Genomic DNA, 24,739 nt, shown 5'->3' on the forward strand with positions numbered 1-24,739 from the left:
ATAATTAGTTCTTTATAATTAGATTAGATTCTTATCTTTGTTTAAATGGGTATGATAAAAAGTGCAGTTTTAACAAAAAAGAGAGAAAATACTTCTATAAAGAACAGTAAAATGCCCATTAGGTTATCTAATGTTTAAATGTAGCCCAAACATTCATGAAAATTCCATCTGTTGCTGTTTCTCTGGGCCAGATTAAACATCTTAAGTAAAAATTTCATAGGGGATTTAATTTTAAAAAATGAAGGTAAGTATTTAGAACATGTTTTTCCCATCTTATTGATTTTTATCTTCAGCTTTTGAGTTGGAATTTCAATGTTGGGAACTGTGATAACAGGACTGATTATTTAACATTATTCGATGTGCTTGAATACATATCAGAAGTTCTCATAATAATTTTCACTTCTTCCAATATTATTTGTCCTGTACAAAAGGGCATTAGTTATGATTGAATCTATCCTCCAAACAGTTTCACATTTTCGTGATTCTGTTCTCTTAGACAGTATGTGCTACTGCTCAAAAATGGCTTCTTTTAAGTAGCTGGGTTAGCTTGCTGTTGACACTTTAGTCTTTGACCTTTAAGATACCAAATCTCTCCTGATTATTAATAGATTTTTTTTTCAGAAATTATTCCATCAAACGAAATTCTTGGAGTGAAATTTATTTTGTCATGTATTATATTCTAAAAATACTTTTTTTTTGCGCATGAATTGAAATGTAAAACAAATTTTATTACATCGTATGATGTTGAGACTAATTAAAAATAAAATTGTAAATTTGCTTTCCTTATCCAATTCCAAAAGTAAGTCTTCATATGCAACATTTTTTCGTCTATTTCTAAGAAAAATAAAGCTTTTCCTTTAGATTGTAGAAAAAACAGGATTTTAGAAGTACTTCTGTTTAAAAAGCAATTATTTAATGTTAAACAGAAAACATGACAATTTTCAATAGAGCTAAACTACATTTCTTAATTATAGCATCTTTTCTATTTTAGTGGCAATATTGCTTGGATTATGCCACTTTGAAATTCTGCGAAACATAGTAAACTGTTAACTGTATGAATATGCGAAATATATACTTCGGTGGCTCCTTGTTTTATAAATATGCAACCTAATTCTGATTATTGCTTGTAAAAATCAAAAATTACGATGTCATTTATTCTATTTTTAGTTTATATCATGTGTATAATATGAAATTGAATGTATTTTTAAATCTTTAAACTATTACTTGTTTAATTATAACTACAATTTATGCTGAATAGAGTAGTTATGCTACTACTTGTTTATGAACTGGAAATTTTTGTTGAATAGAAAATTCTTCATATGAAAGAGTTTACGTAACTTTTTGTAAAGAGATGGAACACAAGTTTTAAAGTAATCAATGTGCAATCAAAAATTTAAAGAATTTGAATGCTTCAGAATATTCAGTCATCTATTCAACATTAATTTCATATCTGAAAACTTAACTTGGTTTTGAAATTGTTTACCTTACTATTTAAACATATAAATGCAGAAGTAATACTACTGGCAATTGTTGCTTAGAATGTATTTATATATGTAAAAAATCATTTTTCTATTATTTACCACTAATTTTTCAAACATTACTGAAGATGCCTTTGAATGAAATGGCATTCCACTGTACAGAAGCGAGTTTCAAAACTCGTGATTAAATCAATTTAATGTAAATAAAAATTTTCTCTTTGAGATCTTTTACTAAAAATGTACAATAAAAATAATTTCCGACACTTTGATTTATTTGTGCGTCTTTATTCCTTATAATCTAAAATTCTACCATAAAACATGATAAAGTATATCATTTTATACAAACTATTTTTGACAAAACATATATAAATGTTAAATAATAGTCTTTCATCCACTCAGTACTTTTCAAATTATACACGATCAACTAATGCGAAAATTATCTATAATACTACATTTGACAATACATTTTAATTACTGACAAACGCATTAATACTAATCTATATATCTATATACTTATAATAAAGCTCAATGTGTGTGTGTGTGTGTGTGTGTTGGCGCTCTACAGGCCAGACCGTTTGACATAAAGCTACCAAATTTGGTACATGTATACCTTAGAGGTCGGGAATGTGCACCTGGGGTCCCTTTTTTTGAAATTTTAATTAGAATTTTAATTATTAATTAAAAACTAACTTTCCCGCCAAAAAAATCTTCCATTTTCCCCACCGCCAACTTTTCCGCCAAAAAAATCTTCCGTTTTCCCCACCGCCAAATGATTAAGGCTTTATTTATTTTTTCTCCCAACAGTAATAAGGCTAGGGTTAACATTTTACGGCGGATTATTTCAAACGATTCTGTTTATTTTCTTAATGTTTTATGCATTTAAAATTAAACATTGTTAATTAATCCATCTTTCAGATTCATTCTGAAGTACTTTTGAATTAAAATAAAACAGAATAAAGGAAATTAAAAATTTCTAATCCGCATAGCGTTACCCCAACTGGCGTAGAAAAAATCACGTATTTGCGTTACGTAACCGGCGAAGAAAATTCACGCATGCGCATTCTGTTCTGATTGTTGCCATGACAACGTTATCAATGGATGATTTAAATTATTTTTGGGTTAGTTGCATGCTTTTGTAAGTAAATTGTATTTATGTTAGTTATATATTTTTTGTATATGCTTATAGTTTTAAATACATCGTTTTTTAAGTAGTTTTTTTAAAACCTGTCTTCAACCGTTTATTTTAAACGATTCGTTTTATTTTCTTAGTGTTTGATGCATTTAAATTTAAACATTGTTAATGAATCGATCTGCTCATAATGAATGTAAGAAAATTTTGTTGACCAACTCTTGAGATATTACATAAATTAAAAAAGATATTCTTTAGTGCCCATAAAGTTTAAACGCTGAGTGACTCTATTTTCAGTAATCAGATTATAAAAAAATGCTTTGTTTCAGTAAAAAATATTATTATATTAATTGAAGATAAATTCTTTCCATTTTAATTTAAAGCATAAATTCTATGGGTGCTAACAGAAAATGAGAGAGATACATATTACGTTATGACTGTCGGCCTTTATAATATTATGAATGATTTATATGATAATCAAAATTTGAAGTTTTAAAATATTTTGATGAAGAAGCTATTAAAGTAGAAATTGCATAAAATATTTAATTATTAAAATTTTAATGAACATTAAGATTGGCGAACTGGCTGGTCGCCAAAGGCGGCTAGTATACTAATGTAAATATGTAAAATGTAAGTTGACTAAATATGTAGAAATGATTTAAAGGAGTTGCAGACACTTAAATGGAATAATTTTTTAAGTCTTTAATTATTCTTTTTATCGGCGAAAGAGTACTTTCAAAAACTCTTCAGAAATTTTTTAATGCCAACCATGTCTATTGTCTCGTAAATACTGACATGAATTACATAAAATTATCCAAACCAGGAGGACAGGCTGAGAACTCTTTTTATGTTTTTGAAATATTGGAATTCCAGGATTTTTGCAAATTTAGCAGTTAAATATTATGGAGCTCAGGATGAGGTAGTCTCTATCTTAAAAAAAATTAAGTTATAGTTACTGAATTTTGAAAAGCGTGCGGAATTCTAAAAGCTCGCACAACAGGAATTGAAATAAGAATACTTTAGTTGAAGGTGAAAGTGTTTACATTTTAAAAAGTTAAGCGGCGTTAAAAAAGGATTTATTTTAAAAACTCAGATAAATATAATTTATTGCATACATGGATTCAATACACTATGAAACAAAATAAAAGCCTTTCTTTGATATTAAAAATTGCAAATTGATGACACTTCACTTTCTGTTCAATCAATTAATCTCCTTTGATTTGAATTATTTATATAAAATCTGCAATATAGAACTTCTGCTCTAAATCGTAGCATTATATATGTAGTAGTTCCAAATCTTTTTCATTCCTTCGTTTGTTTTCTCATCCTTGTGAAAGTACATTGTGCTAACGTTTCACGAACAAATTCTGAAAATCACAACTCCATTAAATCACTATTCCTTCATAAAAGAAAACAATAAATTTATCTCACTTCAATTAACTATAAGACCCTGAATTATAAACAAAATATTTTTATATTTTCTTCTTACAGAATTATCTTAAATATTTTTAATAGGGGCAGAAGTCAAAGTAGCAGAATATGTGCAAACGCACTTAGTTTCTAAATGCACTTCAAAAAGCAATTCTTTAACCATAATAAAATGAATAAAATCTGCAAAATCTTATTATATAGTAGATCAAAACTTGAAAGTTACAAAGTTACAAATCGAAAAGCATTATTGATTTTAAAAACATTTTTTCATGTAAAATTTTTTAAATGCATATTATAAAAATTCAAAATTTTGTTTTAAAAACAAAATTCCAATAAGGAATAGTATTTAAAACATATGTCGATATTCCAGAAATAATTTTATTGTTTCGATCACACTCAGAATGTGCTAAGAAAGATCGATATTTTATATGCCTATTTACTGGAAAATAATTAAATTAAATATTTCTTTAATTCATTCTGTCGAAAATTTTTCAATCGTTGTCCTTACTGCAATGACTTTGAAATTAATAAGATGTATAACAATAGTATTTTTTACCCTCACGCATATTAAAAATGTTTTGAAGGAAAAAAATGCCTTTGTAAAGCTATATTCTCGTAAAAAGAAACAGGTTGTATTGCTTATGCTGCGGCAGTTGAAATTAACAAATAAGTAGTAGCAAATAATTCTATCACAAGTTCGTTATTTCTGGAATATTATGGAAGCTATTGCACATAATGCAGTTTGATTTTAAAATTATATTTTAACATTTACATCATATATAAAGTTTTTTTAGAAATACTTACAATTCGTAAGAGTGCTGTTAAAGTCATTAAAGTGCGGCTATAAAGTAAACAAAAAGTCTTTGAAAAATAAGCATAAGTTGCGTATTACAAGAATGCGATAATTAAACTGAAACATGAGTTCGAAAAAACCAAACGATATTTTAGCGACTCTTTATGGCGTGAGTTTAATTACTTAAAAGTAAACAAACCATAAAAAACTAGAAGAGCCATCTGACGTCACTTCATAGAAACGCCGAACAAGCTCCCAATTTTATTTTAAATGTTGAACTTCGAAGAAGGAAGAATGAATGAAGCTGTCAATACATGAAGCATTGATTAAAAACTTCATAGAAATAATAAATACTTAGCAACACATCATACCGAAAAAAATTATTTTCTTAGAAATTATTGCTTATTAAGCTTTAAAATACGATTAAAGCCAATACTACACGTTGCTTCGATTCTTGACTCAAACATTGCATCTAATGTTTGAATCAAATGATTCATCATTTGCAGAGAAAAGGGTTTCGGATATACGGGTATTGGATGTTTTATCCAATTAAACTTGATCCAACGTTTAATGGTTTGAATGGAGTGGTTGATAACGGAAGAATTGCTGTTGTTGATGTCACAGTGATGATATTACGTTGTTCCAACTCGTTAATTTAAGATATGAAGCTTAAAAATTGCTTATTTACCTGATTAACGACGGCAAAATGACTCATGCCATGTATCTGTATGCCCACATAAATACAAGTTCTGCTTTTTGAGAATGTTTTACGAATGCTCGAGACTTCCTTTGACCAGCAACCGTTGGAACATCTTCCAACGCGATAGTTCGACCCTTGACAATGAGAGCCCGCAAAGTTGAAGTTTCACCACATGATGTAACTATCTAGCGTTAACGTTGAAAGGTATTCTTAGCAACGTATAGTTCCGGCTTAACTAATAAGTTAGTAAGAACAAAAAATCTAAGAAAATAGGAAAAGAAAAAAAATATTTTACTCTTATAATAACTTTTTTATTCTAGCAACACTAAAATTTTACATTTGCTATTAAAATTAATTCAGCTAAAAAAGCAAACGCTTGATGCTTGTATTTACACAAAACAGAATCATTGCATTTGAAATCAGAAATTTTAATAAAATTGTATAGTATTCCATTATTCTTTTTAAAGTAATTTTCACAATGAAATGGTATTAATATTTCATTGAAATTGGTAGTTACTTTCTCGAATATAAAATCCACAAAGAGAAGATCTGTAATCGTCAAAAAATTAGGGATTTTTTGAAACCTCCTCGCTTCAGGCCTTTTTAAATATAAAAAACAAATTTTTGGAATTATGTCTGTCTCTCTATGAACACGACTGATCAAAAATGCTTTAAGCTAAACAGATTAAATTTGGTATATGGACTTTACACCACATTTATAAATTTCTATGAAATTATGAACAAAATCCATTCAGAGGAAATCTGTCCGCTTGTCCGAATATAAGTTAACATGATAACAATGAAACGAAGAGTGCTAGATATATAAAATTTCATACATATTTATTATCTACAGTGTAGATATTTATCAGACTTGGAATCAGATATGTCAAGAGATTGACCGTTTGTTGATATGAACTTTCACAAGTATGAAAATGCGATTAATCGCAAATGCAAGAACTTAAATATATTAAATTTGGATTGTGATTTTGGGACTACAATGAAAACCTTTTGTCAAATTTGATTTCAATCAGTCTGGAAAAAAGGATCCAAAATACACATTTGATGTTCTGGCACTTGTTCTTTTACCATATTCCAGCGATTAAACGCCAAAAATTACAAACTAATGGGCACTTTCGTAACTACAGTTCGCCAGTAGCATGGAATTAAAAATACACAAATATGTATATTCATTGCGGAGTATGTGAGAAATTTTGGAGAAATCACTTCCGCTGGTTGTTTCTTCTGTATTCGTCAGGCACTCGTAGTATTTAATTTTTTTTTGCTTTGAATAATTCGAAATGTATCTAAAAAAAAGAAAAATGTAAAGAGAAAGTTAAGGAAAGTAAAGAAATATACAAAACGCTTTTTGTAAAGTTGATTGAAATATTTTCTCAGTTAGGTGCGTATAAGAACATAAATGTAATAAACATATAGTAATTTATTTAAAATATAATTAAGTTATAAGTAATTCTTAGCTTTCAGTGAACTCTCGTTATTTAAAAACATCGACTCCTTGCATTAATTGAAATTGATCAAGTACAATAAAGAATAATAAAAAAAAGACTTCGATACACACACATGTTATTGAAGATGGCCTTCAATTTTTTAACGCCATCAAGATTTCAAAAATTGTTCCAATGTAAAGAAATATTTTCAATATTCTGGAAAGGCTGTGTACTTGAATCATAGTCATAAACTTCTTGACAAAGAATTCATCATAGTTGAAGAAGTAAAAGTCATATATTATAAAAAAGTGTTTTTTGCATTTTATTACATTGTTTTTTATGACTCACAAATAAAACACATTCGAAACTTTAAAATGATGTATATAACTTTCAAAAAATTTTGAAGTTTGACTACTTGTAATAGAATTATCAAAAAAAAAAAATAATAATGACATACATATCCCTGGATTTGTCGTTCTCTCCAGATTGAAAGGCAATATAACATTAATATGCAGCTATCTTACTTTTTAAAAAAATAAAAAAAAATGTATGAAAATGTTTTTTTAAAAAAAACATAGCTTGTTGAATATATGAAAAAATCTTGCTTTCGTAAGATTAATACCTAAAATAAATACAATTGATGTTTAAATAAAGAAAAGGATCATATAATATTAAACAGCAATCGTTTCTCTAATTCAGCCAACTTCAAACATAAATTTTATGTGCCATTAATGTTGAAAGTAATTGCATTCAGGTTGATTTAAAATTCAACATACAGAAAGGGAAGTAAAGCCAGGAACACAAACGGAATGAGTTAAAGGTGCACCAGAGCTGAAACTTGGATTTCAAACGTAGTTATTTAAATTTCTTATAGAGTATGGAGAATTTACAACAGTGCAAACACTGAGATGGCAGATATGATGATCACATCTCAATAATTGCCATTGCAGTTGCAGAAGTCCACGAAATTCCGAGTATTTTAAAAAGAGTGAGCCAATCCATCCTAGGCCGCTGTAAAGTGTAAGTAATTGTGAATGGTAAAAACCTTTCTGCCGTTATTGTATGCATATACTTTCTACGTGTAAAATACTTTCCATCCATTAACGGCTTGTAATTTCTGCATCTTTAACTTCCTACTTGCACCTCCGGAAGGGACGGGGGGAGGGGAGTGATTCCGATCATACATTCCTATATGATAATGGTTTATTTTGAGGCTTTCTGACTCGTCTACAAATTTATACTTAGAATTTTGATTTATATCAATTAATATTTCAAAGAAACAATTTCCTTATCCTGTAGGATCTTGCTGCCTTAAAGGTGGAGTGGATGCTTCTACTTATTTTCCAGGCTTTCCTTCAGAACTGATGTTATGCCATCTTCTAAAATTAATAATATGCGCAAAATGCAAAATTCAATAACTAAACCACGAGGATAAAATTTTAAATTTTCTTGTAACTTCCTATCGTATGTTGAGTTTTGTGATTAGTTTTGCCTTTGACTGAAAAAAAAAATGAATATGCATCTTTGGACCTCTTTCCAATGATAGATTCTGCTATATTTTAAGATCAATTACATAATGAAATATATCTTATTCTCTCGTTGCAATTTTGAGTTACTGGGTTCTCAAACATACCAGTAGACGAACTGACCCTCAACCCCTTAAAAGAATTAAAATCAAATTTGTTATAGATCTTCAATTTTGTGATGAAAATCATAAAACAAACCAATTTCATTCATTTAGGTCATTGCATTTTTAATTATCGTATGCCATGTGAACATATGCGGACAGACCCTGTAGTCTGATTTCGTTCAAAATTTTATGCACATCTCAAATTTTGGTGTAAGACCGCATGCAAAATTTCATTTGCCTACCTTCTACCTTACTTAATGGCTTCATAGACAGACATAATTCTAAAAGTAGTTTTTTCAGATTAAAAGAGGTCTATAACGTAAAGATTAATCAGGTTGTCAACTTCGATGTCGAATTTTTTGACAATTAAAATATTTTTCTACTTAATATACTAGATAACAGAAAGCCGTCATACTATGGTAATGAAGATAGAAAGCTGTAGTGGAGAACACGATGAGATAAAAAATGGAAAATAAAAAAGTCTTAAATTGTTTTCTAGAAGCAAATTGAAAATTCTTATGTTCATGCAATTTCTTAACTTGTGTTCAAAAATCCAACTATTAATTATCCAATTGATCCACTTACACTTTATAAAATAACTACCTGCCCGTGGTTATCATGTCCTACGATAATTGTTCTTACGTCTGCAAGAATTTTGAACTGATAGGATCCACATTTAGTGTTGTTTAATAAAGCCAGTTAGAACTTAAAAAGCGAATCGAAATTAATTTCATAATGATAGCGGTCCAAAGCAAATATTCGTTCTTTTATGTATTCCTTCTTTAATGTATCATTCATCTTATTAGGATGAAATTTCTATGTATACAGTATTTATTGGTCCCATTTTCAACTTAAAATCTGCTCATGATCTTTTGAATCAACTTGACTAGCTCTAGCGCAAGGAAAAAGGAAATCTTTTAATTCTTTGTCACAGTAGCTACTGAAACGAAATAACTCACTCTAAAGTCTATGATTGATCATTCGGTAAAAATTGAATGTTACATAGAGTAAAATATACTCTTCGAAATCGATTCCTCAATGTCAAGCAATCACAATCTATTCTTGAAATTAATTAAGTGAAATAAGTCAGTTCCATTGGTCAGATACATGTAATTGTGCTTGCCGTCCTTGAATCTTTCCATTCTTTTTTTTGTCTTTTTATCTAAGCTCAACGTAAATAGATAACTACTAGATTTATGTTTCGCCAGAAAAAAAAAGATTCAAATTTAAAATCACTTTATTTTAACATTTGTAAAATGGCTATAATACCTTATTTCGAAAATCATCGTTCTTGTCGGTATAAAATTTATTTTAAAGAAACTGAAAGCATATAAAACATGCCGCATGGAGCTGAATTGTTTAAAACCGTTTAGATGAAGTATTCTAATACTTCTTAGCTAATCGTCAAAAAGTCTGAGCTTCGGGGAAAAGAAGGTTGTTTGTCAGCTTTTGTTGCTTGTCGCATTCGTTGAGAATTGTTCTCTCAGTTTGCTTTCATTTACATTTCGTCTAAAAATCTTGTTTAAAGGTAATGGAATTTATTTTTCCCTCTGAGTGTTTTTGTTACATCAAGTATTCGTGTAAAATTTTGTGTTTAATTGGTCAAATTAAAAATTATCTTAATTCCTCAAGAAGTCTGGTGAACAAATTCTGCCGCGTCAAAAAAGATAAATTTTATGTTTTTCTGTTTGATAAATTAGCAACCTTATTCCAAGTGTTTTCATATTTAAATAAACATAAGTTTTAAATTCTAATTGTTTCGCAGTATAAGGCATCATTGGCTGTACAAGACTATAAAAACTGTTGCTTTCTTTTTGAAGGCAGGCGTGTATATAAAAAGAAAATACTCCAACTAATGATGAATCTACTAAATAAGTAAGCTTCAGGTCTCGCTATTTTTCTCTTCATCTCCGTTGCTTTAAGCAAAAACTAAGATGTCATGAAAACGTTTCTGCTTTGCATGTCTAGTTGCTTTCGATTCGAGTAGTATAGCGGCAACAAACTCGTTCGGGAAAAACAAGAAATATCTTAAGTTGCGTTGAATATCTAAAACTTCTTACTGTTTAGGCATAAAAGATATATTTTTTCGGGAATGTATAGCTGAATTCTTCGCCGCGATTTGATTCTCTGACAGAAAAAAATGATCTGTGGAACTTTTTAGATTCTCTGAATATGTTTCGGCACTTAAATAGAATTTTCTTTTGTAATCGAATGTTTCGTATTTTTCTACATTGTCATTATTAACTCATCAAAAAAAAACTGCATTGAAATCTCGACACTTATTTTCAGATGACGAAACTAAATGGAGTTCTCTCATTGATCCTGGTGCTGACTTTTATTGCGATGACTGAAGCGGTTACTCCCATTTTTCTTCAAGCCATCACTTCAGCTTTAGCCACCATTCCGTTCAGTGGAGGTCCTATGACGACTGGATTAATTGGAGCCAAGCTGGGCATTGGAACGAAACTATTATATTACCTGGGGTATTTTGGTCAAGGATCAAAAAGAACCTCTCCACCTAAGCCCTCACCTAAGCTACCAAAAGCTAAAATCACCCCAAAATTACCCGAAGGGCTACAGCCGCTGCCTCTTCCATATGCTTTATCTGGAGGTGGAGGATTCCAGCAAATGGGTGGAGGATTTGGTGGTCCTGCAAATTTCCAGCAAATGCCTTTTGCTGGTTTTGAACCTTCTCAAGTATTTCAAGCTTTACGAGCTCAAGGATATGACGCAAATACAGCTATGCAAATAATGAATTATGGAGCAGGCTATGGTATGAATAGCGGAGCTGGTGGCTTCGGAATGAATATTGGAGGATTCGGTATGAATGCTGGAGGATTCGCGCCAAATATGCCGAACTTTCCGCCTAACATGGGAAGTGGAGGATTCGGCCAAAATATACCTGGTTTTTCTAACGGTATGGGTGGTGGATTTAATCCAGGATCCACAGGTTTTCCAGCTGGCACACCTCAAGGTAAGTTTTCCATAATCAAATCGCTATATAATGTTTTAAGTTAGAACAAGTGAATTAGTGCCAAACTAAGGTTTTATTGAATGTCGATATATATAAACTGAGAATCTTCTGTCAAAGTAATGGCATTGCATACTATAAATGCTTATTGGTAGTCCTTTGAACTATATAGTCTTGCATATAGCAAAGTTGTTCTTCCTAACTAGTCCACTTTCAGATTTTTATCAAGAATAGTAGAAAACTGATTTTAAAAAAAATGCTCCGCATGTACAAGCGACACTTGCAGGACTGAATTTTCAAAGTTTTTTCCAAAGAAATTTCAAGATCTAACATCATTAAAATGCCCTTTACATTATTCTCGCGGTAATAAGTTTACACGGTTATGTCTAGTAAGCAATTGCGTTTGCAAGGTATGGCAGATACGGCTGAGGGCTATTACCGGGGTGGGGCTCATAGTTAGGAATCGGTTAAATTTATTTCTCCCCTAAATTCAAATATTCTTGACGCTAAATTTGAAATTGTGTGGTGATAAAAAAAAAATTGGCAGAAAATGAAGTAGTCTTTCTTCTTAAAAACCAAGTCTAACTATATTCCTAGAAACAAAGAGGTAGACAATTTCATACTTGAAATTTGATGACCAAAACCCTATTTTTGAAAGGTGAAGCTCGTTAAGGTCACTTTAAAATATTTGTATTAATAGAAGATATGCGTGACTATTCTCAAATCGTGAGAATATATCGAATAATCCATAGGATAACTCGGGGCTTCTCTTGGTATACAAGTGAAAATTCATAAAAAGAAGCAATTATTCCTACATGTTTTAAGCTCAAAGGAATCCTTGCATATTATCAATTCGGAGTTTCAAAGACTGAAATTACATCAACATTTATGGGCTTTCCAGGGAATTTAGTGATCTGCATAAATCTTATACCGTATTTAAGATGTTAATGAGGTAAACAATTGTTTTACCTATTTAGAATAAGTTGGAAACTATGATAAATTCATAAATATTTTAATTGTTAATAATAGATGCATTAATTTCAAAAAGAACTTTAGTAAAATTTCTCTGGAAACACTCAATTACTTTAAATCGTCTTGTTTTCATACCTTGCAGATTAGAGCCATTCGCAGTTAATGCTTAATGTTCAATTATTCTACTAATATTAAAAATAAATTAGTCTGTTGGTGATGCATTGAAGAATTGGCCGCTTGACTGAATTATCAATCTTGGAACAAATGAATTTAAGATGGGAATATCACCTTTGCGTGATTATTCTAGGCCCTTTAAATGAATTATGATGATTGAAAATTTAACTTGGCGAGTTAATTAAAAATTAACTTAAATGAACTATGAAGTTATTAACCATTGAATTTTACTATTTTTGGTGATAACTTCTGAGCATACTGCCGCAAAAAATTTTCACGTCCTTTTCACTCTAAAAATTCTGTAATAGCCTTCTGCAGTTTTAACAATTTTTTAAATGCACTCAGATTAAAGTTGCAAATCACTTCGTAATTTCATCAAATTCTTAATTCGCTTGTATTTCTCTTGAATATTGAATCTCGGATAAGCGTTTTAATAAAGAATTTTATTTTGCACTTAAGATATGAAAAGGCAGTGATTTTTCAGGCTTTCAAATGGATATTTGTTATTTATAGGCTAGAAAAATCTAATCCTGAAATGAGAATTCGAAGGTGATATTTATTAAACGAGTCCTAGATATTTTAATTTTCCTTTTAGAATAGTTTTTAACTATAATTTTTTTACGAAACAAAAAAAAATCAAATCTTCAATGTGTGGCTGTGAATTTGCTGTAACTTATGCTTTGCAACTAGATTAAATATGCAATTTCAAGTCGATGTCAAGATTCAATAAATGCAATTGCAACCATTAGAATCGTGGCTCCAATTTAATCTCTAAAAATCCATTATGTATATCGAATGGAACTTTCCACCCTGAAAAAATTTTGAAGTTAAATATCCAAGAAATGATTCGCAACTTATGCATACTAACTTTTCTGGATCCTGTTGTGAGCATATAAATTATAATTTCGAAATATATTTAAGTAGATGAGCAATTAAATTGCTTTAATATTTTTACCTACTAAATATCTTGGTTCGTGCATTTCATAATTTAATTTCAGGCTAAAATTGTCTACAATTGGCTATAAAATTACATTTTTAACTACCAAAGTAATGTGCAATTGTTAAGTTACTGATGAAAATTCTTAGTTAAATCTTATTTTCAGAAAACCATTTTAACACTCTTGGAGTACTTAGAGCCTAAGCTGTTAATTTGCTTAGCACTGAATATTTTGCAACTTTCATTTTATTTGTGGTAAAATTAAGTTTAATCTTACTGCTTCTGTGTGTCGTTTCTTCCCTTTACGTTACAAACAGGAAATTATAATAACAATAAATACTTGCTGCATACCAAAAATTAAACTAAAGCTTGCATTTACGAAATTAAAACAATTAACTAACGAACTAGCTAAATGCTGAAAATAGCTTTGGTCATAAGTTGTAAATATGTAACATTTTTGGTTTGATTGCAACTTTATTAATGGCTCTACTTGACTTTACATATTGGTGATAATATATAGGTTAGGTTTAAAAACAGGGAAAGAGCGCTGTTTTTGTATTTGCCTTACTTGCTGTTTGATGAAAGTACGTTTCTACTCGTAAAACATGCGTTAATTACTTAACAAACGTATTAAAGTGTTCAATTCACTGGACTTATTTTATAAATCTCTCAACAAAGTAGGGTACGATAAAACGGATCGTGAGAAACCTGTTCAATCCTTGGTGAGCAAAAGGATACTGACGTTATATTAAGAGCAACGGTGACTATTGAAGCGCAAATGGAAACTGGGGAATTCATAAAAGGTGAATTTTTAGTACCGTATACCAGTGCAACTACTGAAATGAAATTGGGAGTTTCCCTACACTCGATTAAATATAACTTTTGGAAGTTTCGCAGCCTTTTTGCTAAAGTAAGCGGTTCTAGAATAGTATTAGAACTGTATATTAGCAATTTGGCACAGAAGTGGCTCCGTCACAGGCTCATTTTTTAAATGGAAGGGAGAATTGTGAAAGCTCGTTAATACGTAAGCGATTAACAATGTATTAACTTCTATGCTTAATCTACTTGTGTTTCTTTCAAACATTTGAATTAATGCATAGCAACTTTCAGGAGCATTTCCTCCTGGATTTCAGCCAGTCTCTAATGAAGGTGCAGATGTAGAAGCTAATGCGGATATTGGAATGGGCGAAGACGGTCAACCATCTTCAAATGCTGAAGGTGAAAGTTCAGAGGAGCCAAATGACGTCGAAAGCTTCTTTAAATTCTTGCAAGATATGGACGACAATGGGTGCATCTCGCGTCTGATTTGTGATATAGGAGCAGATCCTAAATTTCTCGGAGAATTCTCTGAAAATATTCATGGAATAGTCGGGTAAAGTATTCCATAAAATATTCCATCCAATCGGGTGGGAACAATTCTAAACTAATTTATGAATCTTAAAGTACTTTGTTTGTCGATATTTAATCCTTGAATATCCGGCTGGAGTTAAACCATCGTTAATAAAATTCAGTGGGTTCAGATTAATCTGCTTTTCTTGAATTTTGAAAGTTGATCTAATCGCTTTAATCTTTTGAATGATCATATCGAATTATTGTGACTAACCAGTACTACCAACGACTACGTACCAAAGATGGGGGTTATTAAACAGTAGCTGTAGAACAATGTAGTTCGAAGCATTTGATAAATATAACTTGGTTTACAATTATACCAAGAAATGAAACCGATTAAAATAAAGTGCTTAAAGTATATCTTGACAAATTTGAATCGGAAGACCAGGGGTATTCTTGGATATTGGATTGGAAGGTACGGAAATGGTCATCTGATTTTTCTGTTATAATTTAACACTAGCATTAAAGGTTCATATCGCACGTAATTGAATATCGTCAAATAAATTCAACTCGTGGTTTGATTTTGTAAGAATTTTGCTGAAGTTGCTTGCGTTTATTAATCTAGAAGTGGGTGAACATGCTTTTTAATACCGATACCGCGGTAGTCTCGGGGCAATCCCTCGATAGTCCCGACTTTTAAACGCTTATATTCAACTTAAAAATTGTATATAGGATCCGTAACAATAAAAATGAAATTTTCATGAAAACTTCTCTTCGCTGGTTTTGAGCAGATGTTCAGATGGAGGTCGCATCTATTAACCATGACTCAAAATTACGATGTTTGTCGCTAAATAACTCGTGTAGTTTAAAATGCGACGTCGATTCTGTTTTCGGTTAAGTTTGATTAACATTTTAGTCTAATATAATAAAGTACAGCATTTCCAGCATTAGTTTTTGATACTGATAATTTAACGCAAATTTTCTAGCAGCCTATCAATCCCCTTTAGGGCCCTCGTGGCTGCATGTTTTAATTTTCCATTAGAAAAGAGTAACTTTTCAAGCCATCATATCGTTCATTCATGGGTTGAATTTAGTCTACCCATCAAGTCTTGTAAACCTTGCTGAAATGAAGCGTGGTTGAGTAACTTGTATATCCGTGATACCGATGCGTTAAATTTACTATTAAACTTTGACTCCAGGTTATATGCAAATGTCGGATTTTCTGCGTTCTTGAATTTTAGATTAATATTAAAATGGTATCACGCATTAATATTAAATGAATTTCGTGTTAATTCTCAATTTTCACTTTAGATCCCTGGATGTGCAACCTTCTAGTCGAGCCTATCCATACGTACAAATAATGGAAAGTGGAAAGGAAGGTGGATGCTCCGCTAAATTTCCTCAGTGCGGTGATATGGCTTATGGAATAGTCAAGAGTATAGCACCAACTGTTGGAATTCCTCAAGATATCAACTTAGAAGCTGTGAACAATCTTTAAAAACAGATTTACAATGCCATTTGAAAGCGGAGCTTTTAAAAATTTTTATTACAATGCTATTGTGAACTGAAATAAAAAAAAGTTTGTAATTATGTCTGTCGGTCTATGAATGCAACAACTCAATCTCCAAGTTAGACAAATTTCATTCGTCTAACTTAAAGTGCGAGATAATTGTCCTTAATCCGAATTTGGATTTTTATCAAATTTTGAATGAAATCCATTAACATTGTGTGCCTGTCTGTACGAGTAGAAGGGAGAATAACGTTAGCTATCATGGATAACGAGATCGCTAACGTGAGCTATCATGGATAAAAGGATTCGGATTTGGTATCTAAAGTGTAGATCTGTATCAAATTCGCCAAAGGGTTGGTTGTCTGTCGGTTTGTACTTCCGCATGTGTGTCTAACGCGATAACTCAAAAGCACAAATTTTAATAACTGGAATTTGACATCTGAAAATTTAGTCAATTGTTTATAAAAAAAAAGTGGCTTCAATCGTGGGTGTAAAGGTATCCAAACTGAAAATATCCAGTTTCCATTATTTATACTAATCGCAACTCCCGTTTGCGGGGCTAAAATAAGTCCTCGGCATCCATGGCCTAGCCCAAGTCGTAATATAATGGAGTTTCCGAGAAAATTTCGAGGAGACTGCCCTCGCTAGTTTTTAAGCTTCAGTCATTGAATGAAATGTTATTTCACTTCAAAAGTCAACTAGATTTTGCCATTGATGCATCTTCTAGCATTGGCTTCAAAATCACTTGTTAAAATTAGTCGGTTAATTGGTTTTAGTTTTGCATTTTCTTACAGAATTTTATCCTTTTAACTCTGCATTAACAAGAATTTTTTTCTTTCTCGTACATGAAGTATAAAGCATTGTAATCGTCGAAAAATTCGAACTCGAAATTTTTGATTCATTCCACATTTCTGATCTCCCAAGTCCGAAAAACCAGTTTTTTAATTGTCAGTCCATGAATACAATAACTACTCTTTGAGCTAGGTGGATGAAATTTGAGTACATGGAATTACGACCAAGTTTGTTGATGTCAAAGAAATTTTGAACGAAATCCATGGGCAGGAAAGGTTTCCATTCAAATTTTGAATCAAATCTATCAAATAATTGACCATTTGTCGGTCTGTACTTTCGCATGAATGTAAAAAGAATGACTTGAATCAATGAAATTCGGAATGTATCTTGCGACTATAACATTTCTGTAAGATTTTTTCATTTTGTGGAAGCAGTTTATGTTAGAAAAGGATTTGAAAAAGAGAATTCCTTCACCAACAAATGGAAATTTCTAGAGAAACAGACTATTATGAGAAATGGAGCAGCTTTCTAGAATAATTTGTCATTTTTGAAAACTAGAAAGTATCGTGTTGCTATTATACTCCCGCATTTACAATCGGAGAAAATAGTTAAATACATAACATTTTTTTTTCTTATCCTTCTTATGAGTCCTTCAAGGTCGGTTAATTTATTCCTTTGTTGCTGAACTGTCACATACTATTCAAAGGCTTGTTTTTCAACGACTGCTCATTTCGAATTCCATGTTTATACAGATTCTGATGCTTAGGGACAATAATTTAATTAAATCATTACTCTCAATCATAATGTTTTGAAATAAATGAGATACTTCATTCTTTTTAAGGGGGTGGTTTTTTAATAATTATTAAAATGGCTAACACTCATTTCTCGGGAGAAGGAAAAAAATCTCTTAAGTTAAAAAAAAGCAATTCAGTTTGGCAGTTTCGCAAGTGTAATAACAAATGGTGGGAATATTGTTTTTCCATCTAGTCAACGTCCAAAAATAAGATTTCTGACTTCAAATAGCCTTTGTTTAGCTTTCCTACGGACATTAATCTCACATAATACAGCAGTATGACGGAGAATAATTAAACTAATCGTGATAGTGTTGATCATAGCCATATAATTTATGAAATTTGAATTTTATTTTCGAAATTGAAACGAAATATAGGAAATGGATAGGCCAATAGTTTATATTTGCTGTTTTAAAAGAAAATATTGCATTGTGAAACATTATCAGAATATGAAAAGTTTTTAATATTGGTTCTTTTTGTATAAAATTGCGTCGTTCAAAAATTTGTGTTGATATATTTCACAATTTACGTATTATTGCGATATTTTTCTAATAAATGTAATCTGAATATCATAATTCATTACAGTAGTTATTTGTTGACTGTTTAAATTTTTACAACTATATATCATTTGATATGAAAAGGGTAATGAGTATCTGAATAATGTCGGAGTTTGATGAATAATATTCAAAACTGTGAATAGGCAATGATTCAATTAATAATAATAATTTTAATAAAGTAGAAAAATGCAAATTTTTTTAAATGTAGGCATTTTTGTATATTTTTTATTAAATTCTTATTTTTTATTTACAATATTTCATTACATGCTCTAGTAGAATTATTTATTTATTTTGCTTTCAGCTTTCGGTTTTGCTGGCAATTTAACATCATAGCAGGTCCGATAATGAAAATAAGAATTCAAGTTAAGGTAACCGACTACGTTCGAAGGGATATTTTTGAAAAATTGGATTTTTTAAAACCTATTTATGGTTTTTAGATGTATTGTTAATTATAAACACTATAAATATAAAAAAATTATTTGGAAATATAATATATTTTGAGAAATAAGAAAATTTGTAGTAAATTTTAATGAAATTTAACCAAAACGGTTAACACTCTACACAAAATTGTAATGCAGCAAGCCTATTTTCCTTTGAACACAAGTTATAGAATATAATGATGAATGAAATGAACCAAAATCTAAGAAACATTTTGAGATACAAAGAAATTATAAGTAAAAATATACGTATATATACATTTTTTCCATAAATTTACAACTTAATTTTTCTAAAAACACCTATAAAAGAGAAAGTATTTCACCAGCAATAAAACTTTTGGTTCATTTCATTGCCCACAGTATTTAAAACACACGCTGAAATTTTTATGTAAATACCTCTTAGTTTTTGAAATATATGTTAACGGTGGATAATTTTTATGCAAATTAAAGTTAAAAAAAAAATTTTAGCTAAAAAATTGTTTAAAATTCTCCTGGATGATAGGTCAAACCTTCCTTTTCCTACAAAATACTATTTTGGAAAGAGAAAAGCCTGAACTACAAGAAATAATAATAAAAAAAGAATTCGCCAATGTGGTCGATAACCAGTGTTTTTAACGTAGTTGGATACCAAAAATCTCTCTAATCCACGGATAGCTGCAAAATGCAATTGTTTTTAATATGCATCAGGGGATCTTTCCTTTGGCAATGTTTCTAAAAATATTACAACTTCCAGGCCCATATAGCTTGCGAAATCAGTAACAAATTCAAAAAGTTGAAAATATCTTTAAATTAAAAAAAAATTCTGTATAATATTTCATTTAATAATAAAGTTGATGCTGTTCATTTAAGTACAAACTGAAGTTCATAATAATGCCTTTTAAAGGCACTTTTTAAATAAAGCTGTTTATTTTGTTTTTTTAAAAATTGGAGTGAATTTTATGTTTGATATTCTCGTATATTTGCTTGTAAGAACGCTATATATGGTGTGGGGCAAAACTAATTATGCTTATTCGCCTATATATATATAATTACTTGTATTATTAATTTGGAGTGGAAGTTTGAAGGGTCGGATGAAGGCTCAGAGGTCTTCAGTCATCCAATACGTTCATAAATTCAATTTCGGTCTCAAAATAGCCTTCGAATGACCTCAAAATGAGAGTAGAGTCTAAATAATAGATAAGAATTAAACTGAATGTAATCGTGCTAATCACAGTCATAAAATTTATTAAATTTGATGATTTCCGAAATTAATATGTAGCGTATATTAGTAAACAAGTAGATTAACATTTTATGTCTGCTTTTAATAATAGAAATTAATGCCCTTGCATTAATATGTGATAGAAGCTTGGAAAAGAAATTGCAAATAATTTGTGTTCGTCATCTGGTCTTCGTTCAGAATTATAAGGTCAGTGCCAAAAAAAGTATTCATCTAGCTTCAAAATAGGAAATTAATCTAGCATAATACAATTCTTTAAGGTAGAAGAATTAAGAATAGGAGAATTAATTAACAAGCCATAAAATACAAAAAACGCACATTAGTAAATAAACATTAGTAGAGATCGATTAATGCTATGTGTAATATAAAACAATGTTCTTATATTGGTATGGATTGGAATTTTGGAAAGTGGGGTGGTGATTCAGATGCCTTCCTTCTTATCTGGTCAGTATTTAAAATTATGAGGTCTGTTCTTAAATAGATCTTATGCAATTTCTTAAAAATAAGATTTTGATCTAATACCGCACAACAGGAAGAATAGAAGCGGACTATATTTGCAATTCCTACCTTATCATATTTATGTTCCTCTATCTTGCATGTACCATTATATCTGGAGATAGCTTTGAAAACCCTTATATGAATTATTTTTATGCCATATCAAAATTCGACATATTATCGATTCAGTGCTGCCAATCGGGAAATAAATTATAATGTTTGCATTTAAAATATTTATTTATTCTTTTTGCTATAAATTGATTTTCTTTAAAAAATTTTAATTGAAATGAAATTAAATAAATCACCAATTAAAATAAAATTTCTTCTGCTTCCCCCACCCCATCCCTTCTACAAAGTATTCTAGAGGTATATAAAAGAGAACTGAAATCATTAGACTCGAAAATATAATCTGATAAACTTGCAAAAAAAATCATTTCGAGAAAATACCAGTAAATGTTTACTGAGGTTCAATCAATCTAAACTAAAGATTTAAAAAAATTGAATCGAAATTTCTCAAAGTAAAGAAAGATAAATTGCTGAAAAAGAGTTGCAACCAGCCTTTCGATTGTCAGTCATGCATATTCTAGATTGTATTGTCTACACATTATTTTTATTGAAATTGTATTTTATTTTTTCAGAGAAAGTTTTAATGAAAGCAACGCACATAAACTATATTTATAAATCATAAATTTTATTAATTATAAAATGTTGACTATCCAAACTAAAATACCTTCAAATTAACATTCTTATATATTAAAATAAATTCTGCATTTTTTAAAAATGTTTATTGTGAAATTTTTAGCCATATTTCTTTAGAAACGTTTGAAAAATCGATGTCGTGTAGGATATAGATAAATGCGTGTTTGTGTCTCAAAACTATATGTTTTTAAGAATTAAAAAAAATATTTTGTGCAAATGGAATGCTTTGAAATGTTATATTCTAAACGTATAGCCGATAAAAATGTCTTAAAAATATTTCATAATTAAAATAAAATATATAATGTAATGATTTCAAATGAGACAATTTCTACCGATTTAAAAATCTCTGTACCTGAAACATAATTACTGAGCCAAATATCAAATTTGCTGAATATGTTTTATTGGGAATTGCGCTTCTAAAAAACAGAGAAGGGTGAAAATTCAATTGAAAATTGTCTAATATCTTCTCAACACTAAATTAATAATAATGGACACTGCTACTCTAAAAAAAAGTAAAGGTAATCGATTTTGTTTGATCCCAAGTCAATTTTTTTAACTATTATAGATTCTAGACTTTAACTACAATCAATTCTTTAATTATTATAGATAAGACTATTTCATTCTGAGAATTTGTTACTGAATGAGAGCATTTGGAAAAAGTTCAGAGATTTAGTGCAAAAATTTCAACGTTTTCTCAAATATTAAACAAGTGTATGTGTGCGTGTGTATATATATATATATATATATGTTGTTTTGGAGAAAAACTGAAATTAATTTTTAAATTAAATGAATTTCATCTTTGAAGAATTGATACCTTCCTAAATGATATAGAAATAAAAAAAAAAATCTTTTTTTAAATCAATTTTCTTCAAAACATGTCAATTTTTCTATAAGAATTCAGATTTAAAATGTGAAAGAATTAGAAAAGTATTATTTAAAATAAAATTTCATCCAGATACTTTTCCCTCTATGTTTCGAAGTGTGTTAAATATGAAACAACGCAACGTTCAAAATTTCTACTGATTAAAATTGGGCGTGGGTTTACGGAAAGTCAACCTTCTAACTCTCCGACCCACCCTAAGGCACACGGATTTAAACCATAGAACTGAATGACCGGACCGCCTCAACAGCAATTGGCGGGAACTGTGGTTGAGTCCTAAGGGCCGTCACCGGCCACGGTACAACCCTCCCCGAAGGAAGTACGTCCCGTCATCGATGGGAGGAGCCAGATCCCCCACCTATTAGTGTACCCTCCAGGGTGGCGAGATCCAACCACCATGCCGGAAGCATCTCATCCTCATTTCGAGGTGCCCCCCCCGAGGGTCTGTAGGTTTACGGAAAATTAGCAGATGTTTTGTGCTTTGGAAATCTATCCTTCATTCGCCCTCTTCCTGAGTTTACTCGGCCCTTCACCACCTTTTATAACTCAACTTCTGGGGAAAAACTCTAACTGAAAAAGAGGATCAATATCTTTCATTTAAATAGGCAATTACTAAACATGTGTAGAGAAGTGAATATGTTTTTTTCTACACCACTCTTTCTGATGTCTGCAGTTTTATTTTGTTTTCAGCTTCTTGCATGTTTAAAAGCTTTAGTTTTAAATTTAAAAAAATTGTAAATCGAAATTATTATTTTTTATTGTTCACCAAATTTTTAATTGATAATTTTTTCAGAATCTCCTTTGAAAACCGCTGGCGAATATATTTGATTCACTAATCTTGATTGTGATTATTGTAGATTTCAATTCAAAATGTTCTCAAAATATAATTTAGTTGAATTAATGTTAAAAATATATAAATAAATAAATAAAGCTAAAATGCAAGATCGCTGGAGATTGTAGGATTTTAGGCAAAAAAGAAAGTTAATAAAGCATTCTAAAAAAAATGCATTTAAATGACATGTGGATGGACACTAAGGATTTTTTATTTGTTTGAAATCTTTATTCCAAGTAGTTATATTAATTAATAAATTTGCCGCTTATTGTAAAATATCATTTTTTATAATTTGAATTTTAATGCAGTTGTACAACGTATAAAATTCTTACTTACTTATTATTTTATCGTAAAATCAAATTAGCCTCTTATTTATTTTTATGAACACAAAAGAATATATACATTCATTTAATGGCAATGCAGCACAAAATTAAACCCATAGAAAAATTGTGAAAAAAATTCAAAGTGTAAGTCCTTCTACGGTAAACTTGCAGTGTAGTAGAATAAGACAATTAATGAAAAATTTAATACAGTAAAAATCTTACTTTTTCTGGAGGTTACGAGAAGAATTCATAGCATTCGCAGCATTTTAATGAATACTATGAAGAAATATGGCATGATAAATATTAATAAAAATGCAGAGTAAATAGTTAGGATTTTAATTCATTAATCATTATAAAATATTCTAACAATACTATTTTTTCGATGCTATGAGATCAAATCTGTTCTACTTATTCTTAAAAATGCACACACACGCACACACAAAACAGATACAAATATTTTAATAGCAGAACAAGAAATAAATTCACGCCATATAAAAATTATACAGATATATACATTTTTTTTATTTCAGGAATTAAATCTTTCTCCCTAATTTAGAGAAATAATTTTACAATTTAATATAATAAAATTTTTTTAGTAAGTTTAAACATTTTACAAATATTCAAGAGATCGGACGCATTTAATTTATATCAACTAGAACCTTATCAAAGCAAAAATTATAAATATTTGTTTTTTTACATAAATTTTATGCAGTGTTATATGAATCAATTGAAAAACGATTACCAATTCCCACACAGATTTGCTGTGTTTTGAAAGTACAAGGCAATTTTAATTTTTCTCAGATATCGAAAAAAAAAAAAGGATCTATTCTTCTCACAAAGCGAAAATTCGATCCGATAAGCAACACTGATACTGCTTTCAGGTGACAGAGAATTAACATTCCTACTCGGGCGGAAAATCTGCAGAAGGAGAAAGCAATATCTTTGCCCCATTAGTGACACTTAAAAAGTAGTAAACAATGTAGCAAATATTAAGCAATGTAGAAAATGGTAAAATTGAATTTTAAAATAATCGTATTTCAGAGCAATGCATAAATATATTACGTCATCCATCCTTAAAAATTAGATTTAAAACGAACATTTTAGAAAAAAAAAGTTTATATTTTTTCAAAACACTTTTTTAAGAATACAAAAAGCTTATAAAAGGAATATAAAATTAGCTATGCTTAGAATAATCCATTCATCTATTGATTCTTTCTA

At 29.9% G+C, this 24,739-nt stretch overlaps 1 protein-coding gene across 1 annotated transcript; it reads left to right on the forward strand.

Annotated features, from left to right (window-relative positions):
- The first annotated feature begins 9,979 nt into the window (after positions 1-9,979).
- On the forward strand, positions 9,980-16,563 carry LOC129959944 (uncharacterized). The gene is made up of 4 exons (XM_056072859.1): positions 9,980-10,134; positions 10,896-11,580; positions 14,771-15,032; positions 16,301-16,563. Exons 2-4 carry the CDS (start codon positions 10,896-10,898, stop codon positions 16,485-16,487), a joined length of 1,134 nt encoding a protein of 377 aa, XP_055928834.1. The 5' UTR covers positions 9,980-10,134; the 3' UTR covers positions 16,488-16,563.
- The last annotated feature ends 8,176 nt before the right edge of the window (positions 16,564-24,739 follow it).

The sequence above is a fragment of the Argiope bruennichi genome, chromosome X2 (genome assembly GCF_947563725.1).
Source record: "Argiope bruennichi chromosome X2, qqArgBrue1.1, whole genome shotgun sequence".
Taxonomy (NCBI): domain Eukaryota; kingdom Metazoa; phylum Arthropoda; class Arachnida; order Araneae; family Araneidae; genus Argiope; species Argiope bruennichi.

What these genes read in the sequence shown, in the direction of transcription:
- LOC129959944 (XM_056072859.1), top strand. Translation starts at nt 10,896, where the DNA reads ATGACGAAACTAAATGGAGTTCTCTCATTGATCCTGGTGCTGACTTTT. An exon ending in TCCAGCTGGCACACCTCAAG is followed by an intron (nt 11,581 to 14,770) that starts GTAAGTTTTCCA and finishes AGCAACTTTCAG; the next exon opens with GAGCATTTCCTCCTGGATTT. An exon ending in AATATTCATGGAATAGTCGG is followed by an intron (nt 15,033 to 16,300) that starts GTAAAGTATTCC and finishes TTTTCACTTTAG; the next exon opens with ATCCCTGGATGTGCAACCTT.